This window comes from Lethenteron reissneri, chromosome 54 (genome assembly GCF_015708825.2).
Source record: "Lethenteron reissneri isolate LAM-NWPU_2019-01 chromosome 54, ASM1570882v1, whole genome shotgun sequence".
NCBI classification, from domain to species: domain Eukaryota; kingdom Metazoa; phylum Chordata; class Hyperoartia; order Petromyzontiformes; family Petromyzontidae; genus Lethenteron; species Lethenteron reissneri.
In genome coordinates, this window is record NC_083832.1 from 10,713,404 (window position 1) to 10,738,553 (window position 25,150).

The 25,150-nt window shown below is 50.4% G+C and overlaps 1 protein-coding gene across 1 annotated transcript in view; it reads left to right on the forward strand.

The window, feature by feature from the left end:
- Positions 1 to 6,528: 6,528 nt before the first annotated feature.
- LOC133356476 (collagen alpha-1(XIV) chain-like) overlaps positions 6,529 to 25,150 on the forward strand; it is a 50,466-nt gene continuing 31,844 nt past the window's right edge. Inside the window, exons 1-7 of the mRNA XM_061574007.1 lie at positions 6,529 to 6,692; positions 8,236 to 8,302; positions 15,222 to 15,458; positions 16,502 to 16,682; positions 17,778 to 17,940; positions 18,492 to 18,585; positions 19,103 to 19,279. Coding sequence (XP_061429991.1) covers positions 15,386 to 15,458; positions 16,502 to 16,682; positions 17,778 to 17,940; positions 18,492 to 18,585; positions 19,103 to 19,279 — 688 coding nt within the window. The 5' untranslated portion in view covers positions 6,529 to 6,692; positions 8,236 to 8,302; positions 15,222 to 15,385. The remainder of the gene's footprint in view (positions 6,693 to 8,235; positions 8,303 to 15,221; positions 15,459 to 16,501; positions 16,683 to 17,777; positions 17,941 to 18,491; positions 18,586 to 19,102; positions 19,280 to 25,150) is intronic.

The window sequence follows — 25,150 nt, forward strand, 5'->3', positions numbered from 1 at the left end:
TTCATCGCGATCAACGATCCACAATGGCTAAATATTTGGGGTGAGGGGGGGGGCAAGGCCACATCTCTGATAGGTGATTTTGTCGCTCCATCAATTCCAGCTCCGCGGTGGCGTGGCAGCGCCGCGGCTGTTTACAAGTTGTTTACAAGTTGTTTACAAGTTGTCGTGCACACGGGGGGGGGGGCAAAACAGAGCACTGGAAGTCCCCCCCCCCCCCTCTCTCTCTCTCGTGTTATTGACACGTGCGTCCCGCCGTATGAAATCACTTAAGGGCTTGGACGTGGATGAGAGAGGGTCCTTAAAGACGTGGCCCTTACACCACAGGGTCCGGTCCCCCAGTTTATCCCGTCGGCCCCCACCACCACCCCTAACCACCCCACCCACCACACCACCCCCACCCCGCCCACCCCACACCACCAAACCCACCCACCCCACCCACCCCTACCCACGACACCCAACCCCCTCGAGCACACCCGGGTTTCGTCAAATTGCACCGCGGTGCCACGCGCCGGGTACCCCCCCCCCCCCCAGTGCTGTGATAGCCACCACTGGGCCAAGCCGCCAGCCACCCCCAAAGGCAAAGACAAAGATCCCTCCCCCCCGTGTAGCCTCGACAGGCGCTCGTTTTGGGGGCAAGTGCTGGTAGGGGAGCAGCACCTATGAAAGGCCGGCACGGCAAACACGATGGGGTGGGGTGGTCAGCACCACGCCCGGCCGCCTTTGTCTCCATAGTGGCGATGTTTTGCGCATCGCACCAGGTACTAATTTGAGGCCGAGTCGACCTAGGGGAGGCCCTAGGACCGGTTCAGATAATCGCTATTGCTGGTGTTGGCTGCCGTGAGCGAGAATCGAACTCGGGTCACAAGTTCGTTTTCAATCTAGATTTAAAAGTGCTTAGCTTTAGTAGCTTCCTTATTTCGGAAGGAAAGAGCGTTCCAGACGGACGCAGAAGCGCATCTGAAAGCGCACGATGCGGCGACCGTCTTTGTTCGATGCCCGGCCAGAATCCGGTGCTGCGAGGTTGAAGATGATAATGTTAACAACAACAATCGAGCAATTTGTTGATGCAGGAATTCCTCTTCTGCTTGTGTTGTTGTTTAGCTGGAGCTTCCTGCATTGTTGGGACGTACGGCCAATTCCATTTATTTTATTATCACAGTTGCTGAGCGCAAGCTCGATGTTTTGTGATAAAATTCGTGCGTGTATATAGTGAGTGGGGAACGGTGGTGCAGCGGTTAGCGCGGTCCTGCGCTTCGAACCTGGCTACCCGAGTTCGATTCCCGCTCATGGTCACCAACACCAATGACGATTATCTAAACCGGTTCTGGGCTTCCCCTAGGCCGACTCAGCCTCAAAATGAGTACCTGTTCTGGTGTGTAAAATATCTCCGCTAGGAAAGTCAAAAGTGGCCGGGCGTGGTACTGGCCACCCACCCCGCGTGTGCCGTGCCGGCCTTCATAAGTGGTGGCTAACAGCACTTGCCCCAACAGTCGGTTAAGACTATACGGTGGATATTTGTCTTTGTGTACTGCATAGTGAAGAGACTGAGCTGCCAGGCATGTGTGGTTGTAGCCACACCACTTGTGCACCGTTTCAACCTCAGCTGCTGCTAACAAAACATTTGCCCAATGTCTATATTCAACCTTAAAGACGAATCGTGTTACTTCACTTCATACAATGCTCACATTGTTGGCTATTTCGTACATACGAGCTAAAGCTTTGTTTGACAGACACGGCATTCACTGTGGACTTAGAACACGTAAACACATCTCGCTCGCGAGCAGCTACTAAGGCTCACGCGTGGCATACACCAGGTAGAGGTGGTATGGCCAGCACCACGTCCAGTTTCCGTTGTATTCTCCCGGATGATGTTTGCACACCACACGAGGTACCATTTCAGACTGAGCCTAACTTGGGGAAGCTCAGGAGAGGTTTAGGAACCCGATTTGCCACCAATGTTCGTAGTGACCTGGAATCTGGCCAGGGTCACGGGGAGTGTAGCGCGTGGCGGTGGCGTCACCACAGCGCTTGTGCCAGGCTATGTGCACTTTGAGGCCACGTGCAGTGTCGAACGCCCACTGGCAAGAGGTCACGGGACAGACCCAGGTGGCATGGGTTGACTGACTGCGATGACTCGCAGATGCACCAGATGCATCCCCTTCTGTGCCAACTTGCTATTTGAGCCACCCGCTCGCTGTGGTGAATGTCGCTCAACTGCACTGCTACACACACACACACACGTATCTTTACAGGCGACATTCCTGCCTTGCTCCACTCTAATCATAAAAAAAATCCATAGTTAATCATTCGTGTGGTGGAGACCTGCAAATATTATCTCCATCTCGTCGTTTACACAATATCACACGCACACTGGTAATCAGTGCCGGATTATCCTAGTAGCAAAAATAGCTGCATTTTCAAGGGCCCCGCACTAAATGCTTTCAAGCTATCAGTTCAGGTTCAGTGATTCTGCACTTGCTCTATTACTATAGTACTATACCGCCTTCAACTTTATGAACGACTAGGTGTTTAAGGTTATTGATTTTTCGACTTATCTGGCTGTAAAGCAAATGAAAAAAATAAAATAACTTTACTATGCAAGTTGAAATGTGTGCTTTAATATGTACGTGTTTTTATTTTATAATTTAGGGCCCCTCTATAACATATGCTACAGGCCCCGCACTAGCATAATCCGGCACTGCGGGAAATGCAACCATTGTCGGGACGGTAGAATTTCCAAAGCAGTTGATCAGATTGACGTTCTCTCTGACGAAACGTTCACACTGAACCAACCCGCACTGACCAGCAGCTAGTGCGGTCAAGTATGGCAAACGACGCCGCAACTAAAACACCGACCCAGCAACAGGCAGGCCTTCATCCAACAGTGTACGGTATCGACAGAGGGCAGTGAATTTAATTAAAATGTGGGATTTCTTTATTCAGTAAATGTAACATTCAGGTTGAGTTAACCTAAAAAACCGACAGCACCGTGCCTCTGCAAGGCTTTGTATCCCTATCTTAAAACATGCGTTTAGATTATGTCTATGAGTTTGCGGCCACGCGTTTCCATATGATAAGCCACTTCGTTGAGCTATCATTTTGTGGCCAGGTCGCTTCTGAAAAAGAAGCGAACAGCTCAGTGAGCTTTACCTGGTAAGATAAACGCTGTTTAGTTTTATTAAAATCAATATTTTAAAGTGATTTGTTTACCTTGTCATACTTTGCGCTCCTATCGTGTTACTGTATTGTTTGTTGTGCTAACGTTATGACCCACCCCTACTGGAGATCTGTGAAAAAGAGCTTTATAGCGCATCGGATTCCTCCAGGATTAATAAATCTTCTGATTCCGTGTGCATTGGCTGCCGATGTCCTTACTTTAACCCAAGCTGCTGACACTCCCCACCACCTCCATTTTAAATTACTATTGCGATAAAAAAAGCAACAGGTAAGAAATTAATAATAGGAATTAATCACACTGCACATGCTAAGTAATGCCACTCAGTCAGCTGTTGCAGTTATGGATTACTTTCACCTGGAGCCCCGCCTACTGCCCACGTAGCCCCGCCTACTGCCCCACGTAGCCCCGCCTACTGCCCACGTAGCCCCGCCTACTGCCTGCGTAGCCCCGCCTACTGCCCACGTAGCCCCGCCTACTGCCCACGTAGCCCCGCCTACTGCCCCACGTAGCCCTGCCTACTGCCCACGTAGCCCCGCCTACTGCGCACGTAGCCCCGCCTACTGCCCACGTAGCCCCGCCTACTGCCCACGTAGCCCCGCCTACTGCCCACGTAGCCCCGCCTACTGCCTGCGTAGCCCGGCCCACTGCTCAGGGAGCTCTGCTCACCACCCCTATTGCCACGCCCACTACTCTGGTAGCCCCGCCCTTTGCCCAAACAATGAGCTGGACTTGAAAACTAAAATAATTTGAACCTGGGACAAATCTTAATATTCGCAAATTCAGGACATTTGTAAATAAGAATGTCTCACGACACAAGCAGAGGGAAGAGCTACCTGGACACGCATTGGCTTCATTGGTGTATTGTTACGCAACTTAGAAAACACAGGACTTTGTTTATATCCCAGGAAAACTTACAGACATTGAAGGACAATCCCGTGAAAAGCAGATGATCCTGGAAAAACCATGGCAGCTGTTAACCATATTCAGCACACTGGGACAGCTTCTCTGAAACCAGGGACCATCCTGACCAAACCAGGACATTTGCCGTGTCGATAGTATTGGAACTTATTTACCCATGATAAGCTCAATGAGTCTCAAGACTCTTCATAAGGAGGGTCCTGCAACGTTTACACGGTGGGGGGTGGCGACGATTGCTATGCATTTCCCATTTAAATAATTAGCAAGGCATTTGTTTTAATGCGGAACACGTTGAGACATGACGCTTGCACTTATATTGGCCTAGTCTTCTTCGAATCACGTCGACTGAGAAGCGGACAGATTAATGTTATGGTTATTACGCTCTCATTATTAACTAGGATGGCCTGCCAGATACCGACCGTGCACCTCTGTAATGAGCAGCAAGTGGCGCTGCAACTGGGTCACGCTACACTTGTAACCTGTTACTTCCCAGCATTGCAAATTTACTGAAGCTGCCTGGCACGCGTCCGTTATGTCCCAGGGAATTTGTCAATGTAATGCATTTTTTTTTACTTTGGCTGCAACCAAACTGAACAACGCTCATTCAAAACGTGTGGTAATGCGCTGGGCATGATGTCGCTGGCATCTAATACCATGCTTTAAATGTGGGGTTATTGGATCACAAAGAGATCATCCCGAGTTTGTGAGATATTTTAATCTTTCTTTTCCAGCAAAGGTTGGCTTATGTAGTGTCTATATGCGGCTCATCAGGAACCGTGGACATATCTTTTAGAAAAAGGCAGTCAGTCGTAGGCAGAGGGGGGGGGGGGGACGTAAGGAAGGTCTCAATAATCATTTAGTTCATAATGATATTCGTGCCATTCTCGTAGCGCAGGGCTGTGAATCACGAAGGCGCTGTGGTTTTTCAAGACAGATATAGCCTGCACTTGAACAGGGGCAAGGGAATCAACAGCACGGGCGGCTGGGGATATTAGTTAAAGGCTATGCAGGTAAGAATCATAATTAGCAATCATCTGGGTTGTAATGCGGCTTTATAGGATAGCAGAACTCGTATCATTCCTTATTTGCTTACATTTTTGTTTCGTTACACAGAAGTGGCAATTAGAATCTAAGGAGGGAACCAAGGCGTATCGGTCACATGTGGAGGGGGTGGGGAGGGGGGTGATGCTCACAAGTCCGCACAGATTGCTCGTGAACACACTCGACAAAATCCAAAGCTGGTCCAGAATTTACCTGCTTTAACGTGCACTGGTGGAAAAGATTGCTCCGCAGATCCCATAGGTCATTGCACCACAATGTTATTTTGCGTGAATTAATGAGACGAGAGCATTTTGTGATGATGATAATAATGAAACAAAAATCGCATGTTGTAAGACTGTGAGAGATGGGCATGGTTTAGGAAGGCCTTCATCCAGCAGTGGATTGATCATGGATGATGATGATGATTATTATACTTCCACCACCAGCACACATAGAAACTTGTGTATACGGTATATATACCTGGAAATGATGAGAACATTCTGCTGCGGTGTGATGGTTAACACACTGGACTTGCAACCCAGCGGTGGCTGCTTTCATCCTCCAACGCGGCAGTGGAAACAATTAATTCCTGACGAACAGAACCTTCAGGGGGTAACGCCACAGTCGAGCGGCAGGCCACGGTACTTGGGTTTAAAGTGTTGGTAATCCCAACTCATCCAAAACGTCTGGCCGGTGTGGAAGAGTAGGCCAACAACAACAGAGGGTCCTGATCTAGAGGGGCTTTCTTAAGCTTCCAATTTAGTCCATGAACCCAGACCAGATGTTTCGCTTACCATCTAAGGTGGCATATATTTAGTGGCGGTTCCAATTTCTCCACGTGGCCGATACCATTCACTGATTTGCCAATCGTTTGAAATCAGGTAATCGGTTTCCCCTCTAGCTCATGGACTACGAGAGCGGGCTTTCTGCCTGGAGCGTCATACGCAAACAATTACAGAAGTCCTGAACCTTTATCTTGTTGTAAACAAAAAGTGACTGGAGGAAATTCCAATTATTTGGTTCAATTCACTACAATAATCCTCATACGAATGTAAACTTACGCTGACAGGAACTAAATAATTAATTTCACGTAACGAAAAAAATCCCAAGGTTCAGCTACAGTGGTTTCTCTTTAGAGAACATTTATAAAAGCTGTGGTTGTCACATTGCCACCAGTGAACCCATTCATGTAAAAAAACCTCCCAAGACTCTTTAAAACATTTCTTTATTTAATTTCTTTCTTCTCCCGCCCATCCCACCATTTATTTTCTTTAATTCTTTATTTTTTTGGCCACTTTTCAGGCTTTGGGTGGATGTGTGGGGGTGGGTGGAGTTAGCCACCCACCACCATTTGCTCTGCTGCCCCCGTTGTCACTTGGACAAACCTCACACACACAAGTCGCCCATAGACCCAGTTACACGCACACACGCGCGAACACACACACACACACACGCGTGCGCGCGTCTCATTCCTTAGCTGACACACCTGCCTCTCGTTGCTAGAGGCGAAAGTGTACGGATAAACTCACTTCTTCGACTCGCGAATGAATTGCAGGTTTGTTGAACGCAATGTCTAACTTTCTCTCTCTCTCTCTCGCTTCTCGGTCCGGTTGTTATTTGCTGGTCAGCGACGGTGACAGATGTGACGATGAGATGTTGTGGCTGCGTGACGCTTTAATGCTCTCATAGACTCTCCTTGCGTATGATGGCAAGAGGTTCAGTTGCTGAATGCCAATGTTGACGGCTGATAGGCACAATAGGGCTTCAGGAGCGATAGTTGAGTAGGTGTGCTGCTACTCATCATCCTCCTTAGTTGAAGGAGTGCAGACGAACAGCGGTTTACTACGCGGTCTCATAGCTTGGGTTGCATGGCCACAATCACAACCTGGCTTGTCTTTTAATGAATGCTGTAAACTAACGTGCTGGTGTTAATGATAATCGTGGTGCTAATCACGACGGTGGTGCTAAGCACGATGAACAAAGTTCGTATGGTGCAGTAATGCTCATCTCTGCAGGCAGCCGTGAATCGGTCGTAGAAATTCCACATTGCTATGGCAGGGTTCATACCATCCACATTGAAATAACCGTTGACTTGTATGCATTGTGGTTGTTATGCTTGTAAAATTGGCCGTGTTTTTGGATTACTATTTTGTTTTAGTTCTTATATTTTCCACAACGACCGCTCGTGATGATTGTGTACGATGCATCTCCGGAGGTCATGGTTGGTGATTCAAGCAAGCAGAGATGGCTGTTGTGAAACTCTCGATCAGCTGGGAGTATGTTACGGTCACTCGACAGCAGTACAGCAAATAGGTTGAAATCATATTTGCATACATGTATCGTGTTATTTAATTATATGCAAGGTGGGGTTGCTCTGCAACATCACGCTGAACAATAATTGGCCAAATATCCCAACGCAGAACCCTCCTTAAAATTAATCTTGAGATTCACGCTTTCCAGAGTTAATGAAGCATATTTAGAATTATTATCATTACCACTGTACAATTATGCGTACTATTGACCATGTATTCACACATGGAATATTATAATTTAATTGTGGAGATTTGGCCAATAATCATCATCATCAAGGCACGGTGTGTTAATATTAATAAATATTTGATTCAAAGAAAAATGCAGATTGTAAGAATATTGGTGATTTGAGCAGAGTATTCGTACATAATTCTTACTCACCAGGTATATTCGCATGCGCATGCCTGACTGTGCACATAGGAGCGGTAGTATAGCGGTTAGAGCGCTGCACTACAAACCTGGCGACCCGGGTTCGATTCCCGCTCATGGCCAACAACGGTCGTAGAGATTATCTAAACCGGTCCTGGGCCCTCCCCTAGGTCGCCTCAGCCTCCAATGAGTACCTGGTGCGGTATGTAAACATTGCCACTGGGGAGACAAAGCGGCCGGGCGTGGTGTTGGCTGTGCCTGACCTTCATAGGTTGCCCACGTGCTCACAGCACTTGACCCCAACAGCGTGTTATGGCTACACCGAGGAATCTTAGTCTTTTTGCATGAGCACTGCATGTCCATAATCAGCCCGTGTGTGCACGTGTCTCTCTGCTTCTGTGTGTGTATGTGGATAACAGCTCACAAGACGCCTGGACTCAATATCTGTCTCCGGTCTGCTCACTGACATTCCCCCGATTGACCACCGTAAGTTTCGCTGCCCTTTCAATTCGCCACTTTGCTCCGAGTGTTATTCATTTCCGATCCAAGGTTTTGCGTTTTGTTCCCCCACGCCACCCCCCTTCCTCCTCTTCCTCCTCATCTGGTCTTCTTTGATTCCTCTCGGAACGATCGCCGGCTCGCTCTCCTTTCTGCCAATTCACCACAGCGTCAAACACGCCACTTAGTCTAATGCTGCAACGTTAGCGGCGCACATGTCAATGATTCGGTTATGTAATGGAGGAATGTTCTAATGCCCCTGATTATGCAATGTGCAGCACATTACCCTTTTTAATTCTTATTTTTGTCAAAATAAAATATACGAATGTTTGTTCAACTTGTTGCACTACGTACGTAGCCATCCACGCTAATCACTCTAAGCAATATTTATTAAGGGGGGGGGGAGGCAACATCGCCCCCATACTGACATGTTAATCTTAATTTTGGAGCTTTCGTGACTGCAGGAATTATTCTTTGATTCTTTCGGTTAAGTCACGTCTAAAGATAAAATAATAAATTAAATAATAGCATATTACGACGTTTCGATTGCAACACAAGCAATCATCATCAGGCATAAAAGAAATAGCAACAAAAATCTAACTAGAAAACTATAGACAGACATACAAGCAGACAGACATCACAAGGACACACAGAGAGAGAACGCATATCGGCACAAAGAGAGAGGTCGTTTCTGTGACGGGGCCTTAAATATAGAGAGGGGGGCGGGGGCGGAGAGAGGGAGGGGGCAGAGGAAAAATTAGCATATTAATGAGTGGACGGCAACGTGATGCTGCAAGTAAGATGACGACGCGGCACGGCACGCAAGCTTGAAAATCAGGAGAAAGACACACTAAAATTAAATAACCTAGTAAAATATCGAAATGTAATGTAATGCAACACAGAGAGTCGGTCAACACACAATTAACGCATAGCCCGGTTGATTACGTATTTAAAAGATTGTTAAGTTAGAATTTTCACACACATGGGTCATCATATGACGACCCATGATCGACACTGGCACGATGTAAAAGTCTTTCGTCCAGCGGTAGAATGCCAGAGGGGCTGTCAATTATTGATACCGTGTTTAGGAACGTGGAGAACAGCGGATTCATTCGATGGAGGGACGCACTGATTTCATCGGCAGGGACAACTCGTCTCGTGCTCAGCACTTAAAAATGCACCATCCCATGGTCGGCGAAAACCGAGTGAGTCGTCCTCCCGTGTAGCGTGGCACCAGGACCACTAGAAACAAGATAAGCCCCTCGACGAGTCGCGTTTGTTCGGGATGAGACTCTTGATTTATACTGCAGGAATCCGATGAGCTGTTAAGCAACTTGATAAGCTACGAAGCTCTTTTTCACACGTGTTGCCATGCACATACACCCTACTCTAGTTCCAGGTGGCACTGTCGTGTTAGAGTGCTCGACGGGCCAATCTGGGAGTTGCGGGTTCAGATCCCGAATAAGGTTGACTCGACTCATCATCAATTCACCGGGTTCAGTAAAATGACTACCGCTTTGTTTGTAACAGATCAACAGTGGTTAAGCAACGGATGAACTGGATCTTGCCAGAGGAATGTGGAATTTCCACTCCCAGGTCAAGGTCACATATGGCGATTAGCATTTGCCCCACGCTCGTGTGGATAGGTTACCAACAAAAAAAGTGTACCTTCTTGTGCTCTTGAGTGCTCAGAAGGTCAGGCTCACAAGTATACGGGGATGAATGCTCCGTGGATGAGACAATGGGCCAGCGGATAACGTGGGAATGCTCAGTGGACAAGGGTGTGTGTGTGAATTCTTGGTGGAAAAATCCTGATTGCTCGCGGGTAATAATAGTAATATTACTGGTTTAGTTTAATATGAAGTTGTTCGTGCAAAATGCATCTTACTATCGTAGAGGAACCACAGACAAGCTGGTAGGCAGCCAGATGGTGAACCGGCATCATACATTGCCCGTGCTTACAGACCTATCTAACACATTCCTCCTGCGGAGGGAGCTGGTAGGAACGTCGGGTTGCTCGGTCAATGGCCAGGGTCAACGGCGGCGTGGTGTATTCCGCAAATATTCCTGATTCTGAGGGTGGACACAAGACGGCGTAAGTAGGTTAAACGTTGAGTTTTACAAGGGCACCACGGGGTGACCAGCCCCTCCCCACCCAGCCCCACCCCTCCCACCCCCCACCCAGCCCCACCCTCCCCACCCAGCCCCTCCCCACCCTCCCCTCCCCACCCAGCCCCACCCCTCCCATTTTTGGATGCACGACGGATGGACGGACACAATAATCCCCTGTTGGCTGGTGAAACCAGGTGTTTTCTACCAGTATTAAGATATTTTCAGCAAATGTATGAGTTTAAACGTGTGGGAGGAAATCGGAGCACCCAGAAAAAATCCACGCGTGTGAGTAGGCAACACTTTAGAGAAGGGACAGGCGACATTAGTTCGCACTTTGCTGTTCCGGCATTCTCCTAAGCAAGCCAGGGTGTAAGATCGAGTTGCACAGCATCCGTGTTGGGTTACAGGCGGGCATAGCTGCCAACGCCGGGTTAAGCGTGAATGACGGCGGATTCGCAGCCTTTCGTCAATCCACTGCTGGATGAAAGCCTCCTCTTAACTGTGTCGGTCATGGGGGGATTGTTTGACCACACTTCACCATGCTGATCAGTGTGAGTTGGCGGCAAGGCGGGCGAGATGCAGGACCGGTGCCGATATCACTCGCCGCAGACATTCGCCATGGCCTGGAGTCGAACTCGTGTTGCGGGGATTGACGGTTCGGCGCGCGAACCACCGCTCCGCCGTACGTCACCGCAATGGTCAGTGCAGGTTGGTGAAGTGTGGCCGGGACCAAGGACCGGTTCCTGTGTCAATCGCCACTGATGTCAGCCGTGGCTGGGAATCCAACTCGGTTTAACACATGGGATTTCGCGACCAATATAAATCCATAATATATATTTTTTTCAGATTAATATTATTCATTGTTATTGATGTGGCGACATTAACCCAGCCCTCTGGTCTTCGCACCTGAGTGATGACATCACCGTTGCTCCACTGAAGACTGAAATGGGAGGATGTCTTCACAATCCTGGCTAATCGCCTGATGAGGCTGGTTGTAATCACCAGCGAAACGCCGCCCGTATTCGAATTGTAAATGTTGTGGGTGTGCTCAACAACACACAACGGGTGTGCTGAAGTAGTCACTAATTGGCAGGTTTTTTTTACGTGACAAACCTTACTCATTTGCTCTGCAGGGCGATTGGCGGGTTTGACGACGCATTTATACATTCAACAAACAAAAAAAGCCACTTTATTTATGGAGAATCCTACTCGGGTCACCGGCTTAACAGCTCGGTGTGCGGACCCACTTGCTGCCCTGACCGCTCCGCCCACAGCGCGACTGCCCCCACGTGCTGCACGGATTCCCGAAATGCCCGCCGGACATTTGTTACCGCTCTGCATTGCGCGCGGCGCCTTAGCCGCCGCGCAGACAAATCGTGGCTGCCCGCCGGAGAAGTAGGATTGCCGTGGGCGCAGAGACGCATGTGCGTGCGCGCGCGCGTGCTCCCCCCCTTCTCCTCCACGTTTCGGCACGCGTGCAAACTGTGGCACCACCAACCCCCCCTCCTCCTCCTCCCCAATTGCCGCAAGAATGCGGCTTGCTGCCACATCAAGACTGCCTGTCCAGGCGTTCAAAGCAAAGAGAGGGGGCCAGCTCTCGGCCATAACTCATACCGACGTCAAGCCTCCGTTCAGCCCGGCGCACTGTACTGCGACGTGCGCGACGAGTCGAGGGCTCGGGAACGCGTGCCTAAGTCTCTCCCGGTCGACAGTCGCATCGTGCGATTTGTGGCTGACCGCCACCGGACACGCGGCGCGCGCGTGTTTGTGTCTGTGCAATGTTGAACTTCTTTCGCGCCGTACGTAAGCCAACCGTGCTAATCGGAGGTGCGGAGACAATCTTGGAAATTCTACATTCTCATGGTGGGGTCCCCACCCCCCCTCCCCCTCTATCTGTAGAAGAATCAGAGTGCACTGTTCCTTAAACGGTACTTTGGGTTTTTTTTGCGATGATGGGCCGAGTTCATTTCCCAACCGTTTAAGTTTTTTTTTCCATTCAATCGCGATGCCAGAGAGCCACCCGAGGCTATATCTGTAAGAGTTTGAGTACGATTAATAGCGATGGCATGTAACGTGTCGAGGAAAGATTAATTGAGATTCAGCACTCTGGTTCAACAGGGTTCCTGTATTACAATGTTTGTCCATTTCGGTTAGAGTCTAAAGAGTGTTTGCGGTAAAACGTAAACGGTGGTTTTACGTGAGCGAAAGGAAGGTAAGATCGTGATATTTTGGCGAGCGAACACGTTCACCAACAACACTATGTGGCCTTAACTAAAAAAGACAAACCCTACCTATATCATATGCGAACTTTTGCCCAATGCCATTCTCCACAGCACATAGGCCAGAGAGTATTGTATCAATGAGTAGCGTATGTTAGGCAAAATGTAAACGTACGCTTAAAATCCACTGCTGGACGAAGGCCACGTGAGTGTGTACGTTGAACTTCTTTCGCACCGTACGTAGCCAACCGTGCTCAGCCGAGTGATGGGAGTTGTGTGGTCATACTTCAGCGAGCTGGCCGGTGCGGGTTTGGTTGAAGGTGGGGGGAGGGGGGTCAGGGGAGGAGGGGGGGTTTAGGTTGTTAGCAGTGTCCCAGTTCGGGTGTCACTCACCACTCTTGTTAGCCGTGGCCGGGAATGCAACTCACGTGGGGGGGGGGGGGGGGGGGCCTTGGTTCATAGAGAGAGTGAGATCTTAACTCGGCATGAATGCGGCGCTTGTGCTCGTGTCGTGCCATGCACACGGGCCACTCTGCATGTGGACCGGTGGCCTTCACTAATTTTCAGATGCGGGCGGCACTTTCGCCGATAAGACATCATCAGTGCGTCAGGGGCAGCCACACATTTGAAACCTTTGGGGGGGGGGGGCGGTTGACAGCATCACGATGATGATGATGGGTGGGTGGGGTGTTTTTACATTTGGGGGGGGGGTGGGGGAGGCCGCACGTCAGGGGCCGCACTAAAGGCCACCGTGGGGGAGGCCGCCAGTGGCCCCGCGGGGCCTTGCGACGTGGAACGCCGATGCTGGACGATCACGTGGTCATGTGGGACTGTGATGGGGTCACGGATGTCGGCGGGTGTCAACAATCCCACTCGCCGTGCACGTGTGAAGAACGCCGCTGTTAACCGATTTGCGTATCGGGGTGCTTTGCTGCACAGCCACAATCGGCGAGATGTGGATCAGCGGTGGAGCGAGCGGCTCGCGACCGGGAAAGGTTGCGGAGTTCACGTGCCGGCGTGGGTACATTAGGTGCCGCTTTGTTGGAAAGTTGACAGGCGATGGAGTCGTCCCCACCAGAGGAACGGGGAATTTCCACCACTGGCCCCGGGGCTATAAACGTGGGACGAGCGCCGCTTCAATGCTGATTTGAGCGAGGAAATAAATTTGGCTTTGCACAAGAGGGATATAGATGAGGGCCGTGTATGTATCATGATCTGTGTGTATATCAGCCCTATGCTATCATTGTAGGCTGTGTAACCTGATCTGTATGCATTGCTTTTTGCTGTCCTCACGTGAACCCAACTGCTGACACATTGCTTTTGTTATCATTTTCGCTGGGTTTGGAAATCTTTCGTGAGTTTCATCAATGAAAACTGATCGCAACAAGTAAGAAAGCGGTACATTGATAAAATCCCAGCAATCACGTTCCAGCGGTGTAGTGGTAAACCGAACCCTCTCTCAGCCTTTGGTAACCCAATTTACGGCAACGCGTGACTACTCAGCGTGCTTGTTCCCTCGGCGCCTTGCAACGTACTTTGCTCGGCGACCAGGCTGGAGGGTGTGCGTCAAAGCGGCACGTGCAATTAGCCGTGGCCCATTTCCTCCCACGTGCCATGCGATACATTTGCTTCACTGCAATACACTGACCACTGTTGTACACACTGGTGCCCATCGGATCCCCGCACTAAACCGGACCAGTGTGGCGATGTAAAAATTCATCGGTTCACAGACCGACGTCGAATTGGCAGGGCTCGCGATGTGCGCGTTGAATTGTTTCATACGCGCGTATAGAAATACTCAACCTGTTTTTCTAGACGTGTGTACAATGCTCTTTATGGCACAATGTGATTTTATCAAAAGAACCCTGCTACCGTTGTGGAAATAGGACGGTGTATATATACAGGAGTAGATTGTGACATGGACAAATTAATTTAACATAAATAATAAAATAATAACTGGCAGTCTCTTGTCCATCAACTGATCGATGAAGGTCTTCCCATGTCAGTCATCAGATTTGTCTGACCATACTTCCCCACTTTTTGTCAGTATGGGTTGGTGAAGTGAGGTGCACTGGACCAGTTCCGATATCGTTCGCCACTGAGGATCGCCCTGGCTGGCTGGGAATGGGATTCGGGTCACCTGGGTTCAGAGTGCAGTGTGCCAAAGCTCTGAAGTTCTCTGTATATGAAGATGTTCTCCGCCAATAATGAGTATTAATGTCACAATGAGTGTATCATCAGCGACGACAGTCAATAAAGCACATCGATTTTTGCAGCCAGTATTTCCCGATCTATATTGTGATTCTGACTTACCAGATCATCTGATGAAGTTTGACGCAGTTTGAAACTAAACATCGCACATCTTACTCGCTGCTCAAATGTGATCGTGAGAATTGGTCCTTCAACCCAGAGGCGTGAACCTGCAACGTCAAACGTTTTGTACACGTGACAATTTAAACTGTCTCTTTGTTGTGTCGTGCCATGGCGGGTCTTTACGACACAGATCGTTTCGTGGCCGAACCTAAACCATGATGCGTCTGTGCCGCCACTTCCCCTGCTCGTGTGTACGTGCTCAGGTCGGGCGTTCATCTCCCGCTGGGACCTTCATCCGCGGCGTTGGCGGCGGCGTCACGCGCGTGGTGGGTGGACAAGGGGACGAGGCGGGCGCGTGAAGGAGGGAGGACGACGCCGCCCTGGGCGGGAGGGCGCGGGGCTACGGAGCTCGGGGGGACCGGCGGCCATGGCACTGCCCTGGGCTCGGGTGCTGTGCTGCGTGGGACTCTCGCTGCTGGCGTGCGTGTCGGCTCAGGAAGGTAAAGTGACCCGCGCTGCTGCAAAGCTGGCGAGTTGATCCCTCTTCATCCCATGTGGGACGCAAGGCCGCAAGCGAGTTCCCTCCACTTCTTCCTGTCCTCGGCAACTTGTCGAGCCTCGCCCCGAGAGAGGTCGATCGCCGCCGCCAGCTCACCCTTCGCGGTGTCTCGGGTCTCCCAGGTTTCCTTATGCCCGGTGGTGTCCATCTTCGGGGCAGTTTTTGGTATACGGTCCCCTGGTCCATTCTGAGAACACGACGGAGCCATCCGAGTCCGCCGTCTCTTGATGTCTCGTGTGCGATATTAGGAAAACCGGTCTTTCTGGGAGGCTCAAGATTTCCGTTCGGAAATGCACGTCCCTTCCCTGACGAGACGCCGATAGCACAGTCCGTAACATTAAGAAGAGGTGCCAAATAAAACATTAAAACAGTCGGTCAACTTTGTGACAAAATGAACAAAAGTCAAACGTCACGTCAACACCGCTGGTCCTTCTTTTGCAACATTCTGCCACACTTCCACAACACGTCATTCACAATTCCTCCCTCGGTCTCACGCCCTTCAAATCTGGCCGGGTGGCTCAGCGGTTGAGCGAGCGGCTCACAATTTTGAAGGTTGTGAATTAAAATACTGAATGGGGGGGTTGGCCCATCTCCACCATCGTCAACCTTCTGCGGTCGAAAGCATGATTACCACTTTGTGGAGAATTTCAACAGTGGCGGTACTATCGGTGAACTCGCACCTCTGATTATCACGGTTGGCTACGTACGGTGCGAAAGAAGTTGAACATACATACATGCATTCAAACTCGCCACCCACCATAATAATGTGGAATTTCCACCACTGGGTCAGGGCTGTAAACGGGAGATAAGCGCAGAATGAATGCTCGTTCGAGCCAGACATCTCGTTGACTTGTTTTCTCTCTCCCCATTCAAACAGTGTACCCCTTTTCTTACCTCCCCTCCACCCTCTCAACCTCGGTGAACCCCCCCCCCCCCCATTACCCCCTCACCCCCCGACCCCCCTTCCCTTTTGCGTTGCCGCAGTGTGCCGCTCCGTGCAAGTGGCTGACGTCGCCTTCCTCATCGACGGCTCCTGGAGCATCGGGCGGTCCAATTTCGAGGAGGTGAAGGCCTTCATCGAGGGGATTGTGGGCGCCTTCACGGGGTCAACGCTGGGCACGGCGGGCATACGAGTGGCGGTGGCGCAGTTCAGTGATGACCCGCGGTGAGGAACCCCTTTCCATCCCCGCCGCTTTGCCGCGGCCGTCGCCGAAAAATGTTTGCCGCGATCTCGCGCGTGGAAGTTTGCCGAGTTCTCGATCAACCAATCGATTTTTATCTGCAAGCCCATCGTTTGCTTTTTACCCATGATGCACCGCGGCAGCGCATGATGAGTTTGTGTTCGTACTTGCTGTGCACGCTGAACTGGGGTCCCGTAGTTTAAATGGAAGTGTTTGCTCATAACATCCGGTAATCTGCTGATGAGGCCCAGAAGTTCTAAAACCTGTCCAGACTTCGCTTGCTTGACAGTTTTGGTCTGGAGAGCCAATCGGCCGATGGAATACCATTGACCTGGCCACTTTGCGGCCCAGTACATTGAGCCGTTTCACAAATCTACATCATCCACCAACCCTTGCCCCCAAAGCGCTGAATCGCAGGTGTGCCTGCACCACACCCGGCTTTGACGACAGACGCTCCCCGTTTTAACAGGCCATTTCCAGGACCCACCAATATCGCTCGCATTCCTACTCCGGCTAATTCTTGAGCCCCTAATCCTTCGCTGTCCGCGCACGAAGCGCACTCATGTCAGGCGCAAGGCTGCGAGGAGGCGTTTAGGGGGAGCGCGGGCCATGATCTCGACTGTTTAAAGGAATTCATCGCCTGTTGCGCTATCGGAGCGTGCACTCGCAGTGTCAGGCGTCGCTGATGTACGTTTCCGTTAAAGCACTCTCTCGAGGTTGCACCTGGTGAGTGAGTGAGTTAAACTGTGTATACACTCTTTTTTATTTGACCAGGTAAGGCCCACTGAGCTATGTAGCTCTTATTCGAAAGCGAGCTGGCCACACATGACAGCTCAACGAAGTGGCTTATCGCATGGAAATGTGTAGCGGCCAAATACTCTAAACGCACATCGGTTCTAAATGTGGAGGGGAAAACGAGACGACCCGCATATAAAAAAAATCCACGCCACCACGGGAAGAGAGAACACACAAACTTCAAAAATACAGCAGGTGTCGGGGTCGCCATCAAACCCACGAACCTCCTCTATACCAGGCGAGGAAGTCAACATCTGGCCATTGTTTGCGTGCGTGGCTCCCAGGATGGAGTTCAGGCTGATGGACTTCACAACATCTTGGGAGGAGGTCAAGTCGGCCGTGCGAGCCCTCCCCTACAAGGGGGGCAACACCCGCACGGGAGAGGGCCTCAAGTTTGTGGCCGACACGATCTTCGCTCCGTCCACGTTGCGCGCCGACGTGCCAAAGGTGCCCCTTGCTGCGCTCGAGGCTCCACGTGGCCCCTAGTTCTCCTGGCTCCCACGACCCCGCATTGGAGTAGGCCCTCATCCAGCAGCTGATTGACAAAATGGCTCTCTCTCCACGTGTACACGTGCCCATCGGGTGAATGAGCCATTGAATGCTGTTACACTTTGGCCATCCTATGGACAGACTGTTCCCCACCATGGGAATGTGGAATATCTACTCCTGCCTCAGGGTTACTCGTGAAGATCAGTACTGATCAATGGTTATAACGATACCCGCTGTGTTACAAAAGAGACAATGCATTTATATGGGATCCTACCTGATTAAGTCATCGGCACTTAGAATGATCTGGTATATTTAATGAGCCAGGAGATTAATGTGACTTTCTAGAGATATTAATAATGGTCCACCGGCTCAAGACTGCCCATACAGACGAACATCGCTCAAGGCTCGCTATAGCGTGGGACCTCTGTGACTCTGAATTCATCAACGTTTAGGTTTTGTGACCGTATAGTTGACAGTTATAACCGGTGATTGGCGATGCGCTGTTGCAGGTGGTGATCGTTATAACGGACGGGAAGTCCCAAGACTCCGTTGAGAATCCCTCGAATCGTCTCAAGAGTCGCGGGGTCACGGTCTACGCCATTGGTGGGTTCCCACCTGACATCACCACACTCCCACACCGCTGTGACGCATCAGCAGCGCGACACGGAGTAACAATCAAGATTTGGCACATTTGATCGCAAATTATCTCACTTCATAGGGATGCCACGTAGTGATATTGCCTCCCCCCCCGACCCCCCTGCCAGCAGATTCATGCTTCTCAGGACTTTGCTGCATTCACCTTGTTCCACACAGGGACACTGTCGGTGTATGTTGAACTTCTTTCGCACCACACGTAGGCAACCGTGCTAATCGGAGGTGCGGGGGAAAGGACAACAAACTAAACACAAAAAGCGGTTCTAAAGAAATTAGTTTTTTCAATCGAGATAATTTAAAAGCGCATGGCTCCAGTGGCTTCCTGATATCGGAAGGAAGAGCATTCCAGACGGCCACTGGGGGTATCTCAAAGACATCGATGCTGACGATGGTGACGCTGCTAGCGTCGCCGCCGCTGCCACCGCTAATGACTGCAAGTTGCGTCTGTCTCGCCATATCTCGCCAGGCATCAAGAACGCTGACAAGGAGGAGCTGGACATAATATCGTCACAGCCCAGCGAGCAACACTCGTTGTACATCGACGAATTCAAGCTGCTGAGGAGCGTCCTGCCCAAGATCACACGGAGAGTCTGCCACGTGTTGGCAGGGCTGCCGTTTCAGCCGGAACTCCTGCCTACTGCCGGTAATTTCTCCCGTTTCGATGCGGCCCATTCCAACCTCCGCTGCTGTGACATCGCCCCAGGGGTGGAGCGTTGGCCGCTGGTTTGCAGAGGTTTGCGGTACGAGCCATCCCTTGTTCAAGCAGGTGGGTGAACTAAGCACTGAAGCAGGCACCGTTTGCGAAACGTTATGGATCCCGTGACGTTCGCCGGTGCGGTGTGCACGTTTGTAATCGGGCATTGTGAAGGCGAAGGTTGGTGGATCTCAGGACTGCTGCGAAACTCCCTTGCCGTGGGCGTCAAGGTGGAATAACCCGAGTTCGCCAGGAGAAGGCGGTAAAGCAAAAATGTTGACGTCACCTCTTTCGTCTGCATGGGATAGAGCGTTTCCCCCTCGCACACGTGGATTTTCTCCGGGTGCTTCCGGTTTCCCTGCACACGTAAGGCACTCAATTGTCTGACAACACCTTCATATATTGAGGACCGCAAAGCTTGGGCAATTGTTGGCGCCGGCTGATCAGCTCGGCCTGCTTTCCAGCTTGTCTGTGGGTCCTCCACGCTCCTCTGAGTAGTAGTGCTCGCTCTTCGAGAGTGCACGTGATGAGTTGAAATGAATATTATTCGAAGGGGAGGAGGCGCATGCTGGTACCGTGGTCCAAATTTGGGAAATGTGACGACGAAAGAAACGATAGCTCCCTTCGTGAAACAATAATTAGCGGGGCTCCCACTTTACATTCACCTGCCGTAGGCGAGCACATTCATATATAATAAGAGTGTATCTCCTTTATTTTCTTGGTGTTAAAACAGACACAGTTTATACATTTGTTTATATATAATTATTACGTAATCCGCCCCCCTTCGCAGCCTCCCCTCCCGCCGCCAGATATTTCTTGAAAACAAAACAAAGCCTACAAGCCCCATAACTTGAGATGGCAAAAGTTGCTTTGCATCTGCGGGCAAATGAAACTTAATACCGACAATGGGGGTGGGGGAATAGAGGGTGGGAGGGGGCGGTTGGGAGGGGGGGGCAGAGAGACGAGGCAGGGGGAGGGGGGTTGAGGGGCGGGGGATTGAGGGGCGGGGTGGGGGATTGAGGGGCGGGGTGGGGGGGTAGAGGGGCGGGGGGCTGAAGCAACATAATCGAGACCTTTTCTTTAACAAGGAATGACAGATTTGTGTTTTTGAAAGGAAAAAAAACCTCCTGAAATTCCACGGCGGTATTTGAGGAGTTACAAAGGTTGGAGGTTAAGACACAGATATGATTTCCCTGCCCCCTTTCCTCCTTCTCCGAGTATTTTTTTGTTTTACTGCCAAAAAGATGTTAAGACCGCTGTGCCTCGGAGGCGGTGTTTACGGGAGGGGGGCGGCTGGGGGCTCACAAAGGAGGAGTTCTGAAAGCCGCGTTTATGGGGATTAGACGGACGACTGTCACGTCCATTGCCCTAGAGCATTGTAAGAAAACACCAGGCAGGCAAAACTTGGAACCACGGGGCAAGCGTTGTATTGCTAACAGGGTGCCGGCGGTGGTGAGATGTTAACTCCCTCGCCTGGTATGCAGGAGGTCGTGGGTTCGATCTCAACCCTATTGCTTGTATATTTGGAGTTTGCGTGTCTCTCTCCCCGTTGTTGGGTGGAGTTTTCTCCGGGGTTGCCAGATATTCCCCTCCACATTTAGAAACATGCCCTGGGAATATTTGGCTGCTATGCATGTACATGTGATAAGCCATCATTTGTGACCAGGTTGCTTTTGAAAATGAGCTAAATAGCTCGGTGGACCTTACCTGGTAAAATAAACAAAATATCTTAATGTTGTGAGCCATTCCACAGTAGCATTCGGGGTGATAGCTGAATGGGTTCCACTTGTTCTACCAGAACACCACGTGGTTGTATTGGGGTAGCTGAACGGAGTAGTCTCCTTGTTCCACCAGAGTGCACGTGGTTGTATTGGGGTAGCTGAGTGGAGTAGTCTACTGTTACACCCAGAGTAAGTTGTATGGAGTAGTCCGCTTGTTCCACCAGAGTACACGTGGTTGTATTGGGGTAGCTGAGTGGAGCAGTCTACTTGTTACACCAGAGTACACGTGTTGTATGCGTCTAATGGTTCGCCTCTCACTGCATTCACAGGTTGGTGGTGACCTTGATCTTCCAAACCTTCCTGCACAGTTCACACGGAAAAGTGAAACGTGTCCAATCGTCGAGCCGGACGTTCGTTTACTTAATGCTGTAAATAAATTGATAACGGCTCCTTTTTTATCGATCGAAAAAACATCTCAAAGTATTGTCGTGCTGATGGAAGTACCGGGCGGTGTTTATCTCTGTTGGGTAATCCCAAGCAGTATATTGAACAAATGGGATGAATCTCCTTCTACACTTAATGCCTGCAATATCACGCCATGCACCACGTCACTATTTACGTGCCCGCAACAAGCGTACACAGTAAATCTTATTTACTGCCGTCCCTAATTGAACCGTCGCCAAACATTTAAATTACATGCCACGCTAAACGCGCACATAAGCGCCTCTTATAAATTGCCTTCCGTGGCATGTTTATGGAAGTGGGTGGTCAAAGGTGTTTGTGAAAGAGGTGGTTTACAAGACGAGGACACGGCAATGTATGGCTGAATGACTTGGCAGGCTCACAATGGCTGTGTCTGAGCACTGCTGAAATCCTGGGTTCAAGCCCCCCTTGTTTTGCTGCGAGTCTCTGTAATTCTTTTAGTGGTGGGTGGGGGGGGGGACAGATCATAATGGCCTGCACTGCTGAGATCCTTGTTTCAAATGTGGACGGACCACAAGCCATGGCTAAACTGGATTCGAAAGTGTAATGAGTTTGATGGTCTCAGCACATTTACCGATGACAGCATGGAAAACGATCAGGTCAATTTTGGGTTATCTCTCTGTGGCCTCATTCCGGCTCCAATGACTTGTGGTTGTGTTCTACTGGGGAGCGGTCGTGTCAGCGGTTCGCGTGCCGCGCTGCAAACCTTGCGATGCAAGTTCGATTCCCGCTCACGGCCAACAACAGTGATGGTTAACTGAACCGGTCCTGGACCTCCCGTACGTCGGCTCAGTCTCAAATGAGTACCGAGTGTGCTGTGTCAACATCGCCGCTTGGGAGACAAAGTCTGCCGGGCGTGGTGCTGGCCACCCGCCCCCTCGTGTGCCGTCCCGACCTTCATAGGTGCCCACTCACAACACTTGCCCCAACAGTCTGTGAAGGCTATCTGGGGCATCTTTGTCTTTGAGCACTGTGTACATGCCATATACGAACTCTGCAACTTATATGGATTAAGGGTTACTGCAGTGACTTCAGAGTTAATTCTGTGACTTTGTCTTCAAAACACCTTTCTCTAACAGTGCTTGAGCTGGCCTGTCTGATCATTGAAGTGATCAATCGCTCTCGATCCTCGGTTTTCATACGTGATTAATTGGATAGGTAAAGCTTCGTGACATCATTTGTTTTATTCTCGCACAAGGTCAAAGGTCGACCACAGCCTTTGTCCTCTGACCTTTGGAGATCATTCAAGTTCATAACGACTTGATATTTGTTCTAACTATATCAGTTTTCAATGCACACATCATAAATATCTTTGGTAAATTATTTGATTCAAGTTTTTTTCTATCTTTTTTTTAAATCGAATTGTCTGCTGAATGAATAATGGGGTAGTGTACACCTCGGTGATGGAAATTCTACATTCCTAAGGCAGTGGCCAATCTATATAATTGTTGAATATAATTGTTAAATTAAAGATCAGTGTTAAATTATTTGATGTAAGTTTTTTTTCTACCTTTCAAAAAAATCAAATTCTCTGCTTAATGAGCAATGGGGTTGTGTACACCTTGATGATGGAAATTCCACATTCCCATGGCAGGGGCCAGTCGACCTCCACAAGACAAAAAATGTCGACCTTCCCTAACATCCGTGCCTCCCACAAAGTGACGTCTCGCAAATTGTGTTTCTCTGTAAAAGAAAAAAAAAACAACCTTACAAAAATGATAAATCCCACAAATTTCATCCCGCAAACGATCATCCCTCCGCTGGTGACGAGTAATTAATCGACTGAGGTCCCGCTCGACCTTTCCTTCCTTCCTTCCCGCGGGTCCCAAATGAGACCGCGGGTTTCACTCCACGTCCAAGAGCGAAGCATCCGAGGACGAAGAGGCCATTGACTCGGGCCGACGGCCCCTGGTCCCGCATCGGCCGGCCGGCATTCCCACGCTCGAAGCCACCCACGAGTGGATCTCTCTCACACCCCCCCCCCCCTTCTACCCCCCCCGACCCCCCCCCCCCCCATCTCTTCGCCCCCTTAAAAAAAAGACGCGTAGACGAAGAGAGAGTCCTTGTGTGTGTGGCTTTGACAATAGGAGGACGGGTGGGCGGGGGGGATGAGTATGACTCCCGGCGGCGGCGAGGTGACCGTAGATCACTCTGGCCACTCCGCGGCCCCCTTAACCTACCGCCCGCGTCCCCCCTTAGCCACTCGCTCTTCCGTGACAGCCCCCCACCCCGCCCGCGTCGTCGCAGCTCCCACGTCCGTCTTGGCGGCGCGCTCCGGCGGGTCGCCCACACGGGGGAACAACGTAACGGCGGCGGCCGGGGCAGGGAGAGTTTAACTGGGGGACGGGGGGGGGCAGTGCGAGGTGTTGTTGCGGGGGGCTCTTACTGTGGGGGGGGGGGGGGGATAGCGGCGTCAGCAGGGTTCACGTGGCGTGAAGTTGGGGAACGGTAGCGTAGTAGCGGGTTAGCGCGCCGCGCTACGAACCCGGGTTTGACCCGAGTTCGATTCCCGCTCGCGGCCAACGCCGGTGATGATCACCTGAACCCGGTCCAGGGCCTTCCCTAGGTCAACTCAGCCTCGAATGAGTACCTGGTGAGGTGTGTAAACATCGTCACTGGGGAGACAAAGGCGGCCGGGCGTGCTGTTGGCCTCCCACCCCCTCGTGTACCGTGCCGGCCTTCATAGGTTCTGCTCGCTAGCAGCACTTGCCCCTACAGTCTGTTAAGGTGGAACTTTGTCTTTGTGGTGTGAAGTACAAACAAAAAAGCGTTTAGTTTGCGCTCGTTTCCTCTTGCGTGTCAGAGCTTAACGTGTCGCCTTGCTGCGGCGAGCGTGGGTTGGCCGTCGTCTCCGTTGACAGCTCTGGAAATTCCACATTCCTCTGGTGGGGGGCGGTTTGATTATCCATGGGTAGGCCACTGCTCCGATGCTGTAACTCACTTTATTGGCACAGATAAATATTATTATGATGATGCGAATTGAGTACTCTGCCCACTGTGCTAGTCAGCCCCATGTTATTATCACTTCCCATCACTTCTACAGGGTTCATAAAATGAGTCCCACTTTGTAGATAAACTGAGCCATACCATAGCAATGTGGAATTTCCACAGCTGGCTCAGAGCCCCCAACGGAGAAGAGATCTACACAATACTCGTCAGAGCCGTGAGACTTTGACCTTTGACTTTTGCCTCCGGTGTGTCGTTGAAGCGAATGTAACGATTGATCGTTTTAAATATTTGATTAAATTGTATGTTTTTGTCACTTACAACACACACATCCAATTGTGCTCGAGAAATTCCCATTATTTCAATTGTGGTGAGCGCATTGTATCCTGAAACCCAATGACCTGAGTTCAATTCCCAACCGTGACTCTAATCAGCAGTGACCATCGTGGTCAAGCATGGCCTAACAAACCGCGTGGCCGACACTGCATGACGAGACTTTCATCCAGCAGTGCACTGACAAAGGGCTGTGCAAAGTATGATGATTAAACTCATGTCACATTCAGGCCACGGACAAGATTACAAGAACATTTAGATGACAAATGAATCAATTGTTTAATCCCACCCCGAGATAAATGTTCAAACGAATCCCATGACTTCTTAAATGAATCAT